Source organism: Carlito syrichta, unplaced genomic scaffold, assembly GCF_000164805.1.
Source record: "Carlito syrichta isolate Samal-C Ts95f unplaced genomic scaffold, Tarsius_syrichta-2.0.1 Scaffold315356, whole genome shotgun sequence".
Lineage (NCBI taxonomy): Eukaryota > Metazoa > Chordata > Mammalia > Primates > Tarsiidae > Carlito > Carlito syrichta.
The window spans coordinates 175044-178773 of record NW_007259452.1 but is presented as its reverse complement, the minus strand read 5'-3'; the positions used below and the strand labels follow the sequence as shown (position 1 = coordinate 178773).

General features: G+C 43.9%; 1 protein-coding gene across 2 annotated transcripts in view; it reads right to left on the bottom strand.

The window, feature by feature from the left end:
* SVBP (small vasohibin binding protein) overlaps positions 1–3730 on the bottom strand; it is an 8981-nt gene that overhangs the window by 4971 nt on the left and 280 nt on the right. The window contains exon 2 of one of the 2 annotated variants that reach the window (XM_008072596.1): positions 3155–3303. In XM_008072596.1, the coding sequence (XP_008070787.1) occupies positions 3155–3268 (114 nt within the window). In that variant the 5' untranslated portion in view covers positions 3269–3303. Of the gene's footprint in view, positions 1–3154; positions 3329–3730 lie in introns of those variants that run through there. The other variant, XM_021706224.1, reaches the window with a different exon arrangement.

The following is a 3730-nucleotide window of genomic DNA, read 5'->3' as shown; positions in this document are numbered from 1 at the left end:
GTCTTGAACCCGCAGGCTCAGGCAATCCACTCACCTCGGCCTCCCAAAGTGCTGGGATTACAGGCTGAGCCACTGAGCCCGGCCGACAACACAGATTTTAAAAACCTGCAAGACAGCTGCAAGGGGCAAAGCAAAAAACAGCAGCAAAGGTCAGCAGATGCTGAGGCCACAGTTTTGCCCCTCAGTAACTATAGGACTCTAGTCACATCTCTTTACTACAAAGTGGGATAACACCTCCTACCTCACAGAGCCATATATTTTATATATTCCTACCTTATTCCAGGAAGGATTTACCAAGGCTAAACGGGAGTAACAATAATACCTGTCTTAAAGCCCTGGTGTGAGGGCTACATATGGTCATGCATGTGCAGGCATGGCCCAGGCCTGGGACATCTCAACAACTCCACAGTGCCAGCTGCTGCTCAAGTGCAAACCCAACACCTCATCTCAGCCGGGCAACAGGATCCCCCACAGTCCACGCAATAAAAATGTGCAGGCATCGCTCAGGCCTGGGACATCTCAAGAGCTCCGCAGTGCCAGCTGCTGCTCAAGTGCAAACCCAATACCTCATCTCAGAAGGTCAACAGGACCCCCAGCAGTCCATGCAATTAAAAAGAAGCAAACTAGCTGACTGCTTAGAAGCACAAGACTGCTCCCGATCATAATCACCGCTGGTTATTATATGATTCCTCTGTGCCAGGCACTGTGCTATGTACTTTACACTTAATGTTTCTCTATCTTGTGAGGTAAATGTTATCATCTTTATTTTACCAAGGAGGAATTGAAGAACTGAATTTCAGAGAGGTTAAGTATTTGTTCAAGGTCACAGGGGAAGAACTGGGATTTACAGAGGAAATCCTGGATTTGAGGTCAGATAAATAAATTTAACCTGTGGAACCTCACAGAAGGATGTTAATTAGGACAGGAATGATGCTCTCAACATTTATCTGTACATATATGCACAGGACAGTTTCATAGGGCTGTTTCTTATAGCAACCTTCAAATTATTCACTAAAGCACAATGCAGTAAAATCATCTGGAAAGCTGGATCCAGGTGGGGATGGCAAGGTGAAGGAAAAGGGAGAACCATTTCCTAGAACCCAGGCCCACAGCTCTTAGGTGGCCTGCCTTAATCCACAGGTACACTTTAGTTTACAGATTACTTCAAAAATACCATTAAGTTTACTTATTATGTTTACTGTCTGCCTCCCTGCTGGAATGCAAGCTCCACGAAGACAAGAATTCTCTGCTTTGTCCAGTCACGTATCTCAAATTCTTAGAACAGTGCCTGACATATAGTAGCAGCTCAAAATTTAATGAATGGATCAAATGAACAAAAATTGTGTTAGAAAAAAAGGAAGAATGAGAACTCTCGTACTCTGCGAGTGGAAGTGCAAACTTGTACAGTTCCTTTGAAAGTTATTTGGCAATGTCTAGTAAAATTGAAAATGTACCCAGTAATTCTTCTAGTTAAATATCCTACAGAGAAATTCTAGTACAGGTATCAAAGAAGACACCTAAAAGTTTTTCACTATAGCAATGTTTGTAATAGTAAAATAGCTATAAATTATTTAAATGTCCATCTCTGGAAGAATGAATAAATACACTAAATGAAGTAGATTCATAAAATCGACTATTGGGGAGTAATGAGAATAAACTAGATTCTTATACTAACATAAATGGTTCTAAAAAGCACAATGTAAGCAAAATCCAAAATAAATCTAGGAAAATTTAAGGCCAGGTGTGGTGGCTCATGTCTGTAATCCCAGCACTTTGGGAGATCGCCATGGGAGGATTGCTTGAGCCTAGGAATTTGAGACCGGCCTAGGCAACATAGTAAGACCTCAATTCTAAAAAATAAAAATAAAAAAATTCGCCAGATGTGGTGGCATGTGCTTGTAGTCCCACCTACTTGTGAGGCTGAGGTAGAAGGATTGCCTGATCCCAGGAGATCGAGGCTTCAATGAGCTGTAATCCATGCCAATGCGCTCCAGCCTGGATAACAGAGTTAGACTCCAACTCAAAAAAAAAAAAATTAAAACACAAAAATAGTATTGCACACTGTTCAAGGATATCTATTAATATATTTGAATGTAAAAGTATAAAAAATAGTGGTTGCCCAATGGGAAGGGAAAAAGGATATAAGACAGGGGTCTTAAAATTTATATATAATTTCTATTTGTCTTATTTTTAAAAGACTCTAGGCAAATAAATGCTAACTACTACCAATCTGGGGTGCTGAGTACCCATATGCTTGTTATAACAGTCTAATTTTCTGTATTATTAAATTTCAAACAAAAAAAAAAAATAGAGGGGAAAAAAGACCAGCAAGTTTTTTCCTGATAAAACAAAATACTCATGTCTGGATGTGGTTGAACTCTGGCAGTGTAATGTTTAAAGCTTTTTATTCTCAAACTTATTTTAAGTGTTGTGAGAACAAAGGAACATGCTGGTGGGCTTAAAGCTTGGGCTTTTATCTGGTTTTGAGTAGCTACTTTCCACCAGATCCACAACATGTGTGCTGGAGGGGTCTGACACTGTTTCTTGTTTGCTCTCTCTCATTTGGACCCATCCTTCTCTTACATATGACTTCTACTTCTTTTTTCAAGTCGAAGTCTCCCTGTGTCACCCAGGCTGGCATGCAGTGGCATGCTCACAGCCACTGCAGCCTCAACCTGCTGGGCTCAGGTGCTCCTTCCACCTCAGCTTTCCAAGTAGCTGGAACTACAGGCGTGTGCCACCATACCCAGCTAATTTTTTGATTTATTGTAGAGAAGAAGTCTTACCAAGTTGCCCAGGCTGGTCTCAAATCCCTGGGCTGAGGCAATCGGATCAACTCTGCCTCCAAAGTGCTGGGATTATAGGTGTGAACCACTGCAACCTGTGGCTCCTTTTTCCCTTTCTTTCTTCCCTCAGGTCCCTACCACAAAAGCTCTGTGCGGAGAGTCACCGGTTATCTGGAGGCTTGGTGCAGGTTGCGGCTCTGACACTAAATTGGCATGTGATTCTGCACCTCAACAATCTCCTCTCTAACCAAGACAACTGTCTTGCCTGGAGGAAAACAGAGCTCTCCATCGCAGTCCTTTCTGCTATTTCTCTGTCCTAGCATTTCTGGAGGACTACAGATATGCAGAGCCTCCCACCTTAATCTCACCTCTGCTCTTTGTCTTTGCTTCAGCTCCTGTTGGGCTGACTTCTGTTTAGCCTTCTCCACTCTGCTGACTGGCTCTTTGACTTTGGGTTTTTCTTTACGTGCAGGTGGATCCATGGCTTTGGCTTCTGGATATCTTAGTCAGTTTTGACCTGGGTGGTACAGAATGAGGTAGATCTTTAAAAAATAACTGCTGGTCTCTTGCCTAACTAATCCCTAGGTTCAGTCCTTCTCTTTGCCAAGTGAGGTAGACAGAGTGTCCTGGTGGCAAGGGCGCTGGATTTGGGAGAGTCAGACCTGAGTCCCAACGCCACCACCTCAATGGGTGTCTCGGGGCAAGTCTCCTCCCACTCTGAGCCACAGTTTTCCGTCTGCAAAACGGGACAACAGCTCCCTCCCTGGCCTCCCTCCAAGAGAGCTGCTGTGCGAGGATCAAATGGGAAGACCCAAGACCCATGAGATAGAGTTTCATACGCTGCAGCGTGCTGTACCCAGCGCAGGACACTGAGGCGCAGAGGATAGGCCAGCCGAAGTCTCGCACCCGTCTCTGACCCTCCAGCTAGGGCTTTCCCACCGCTG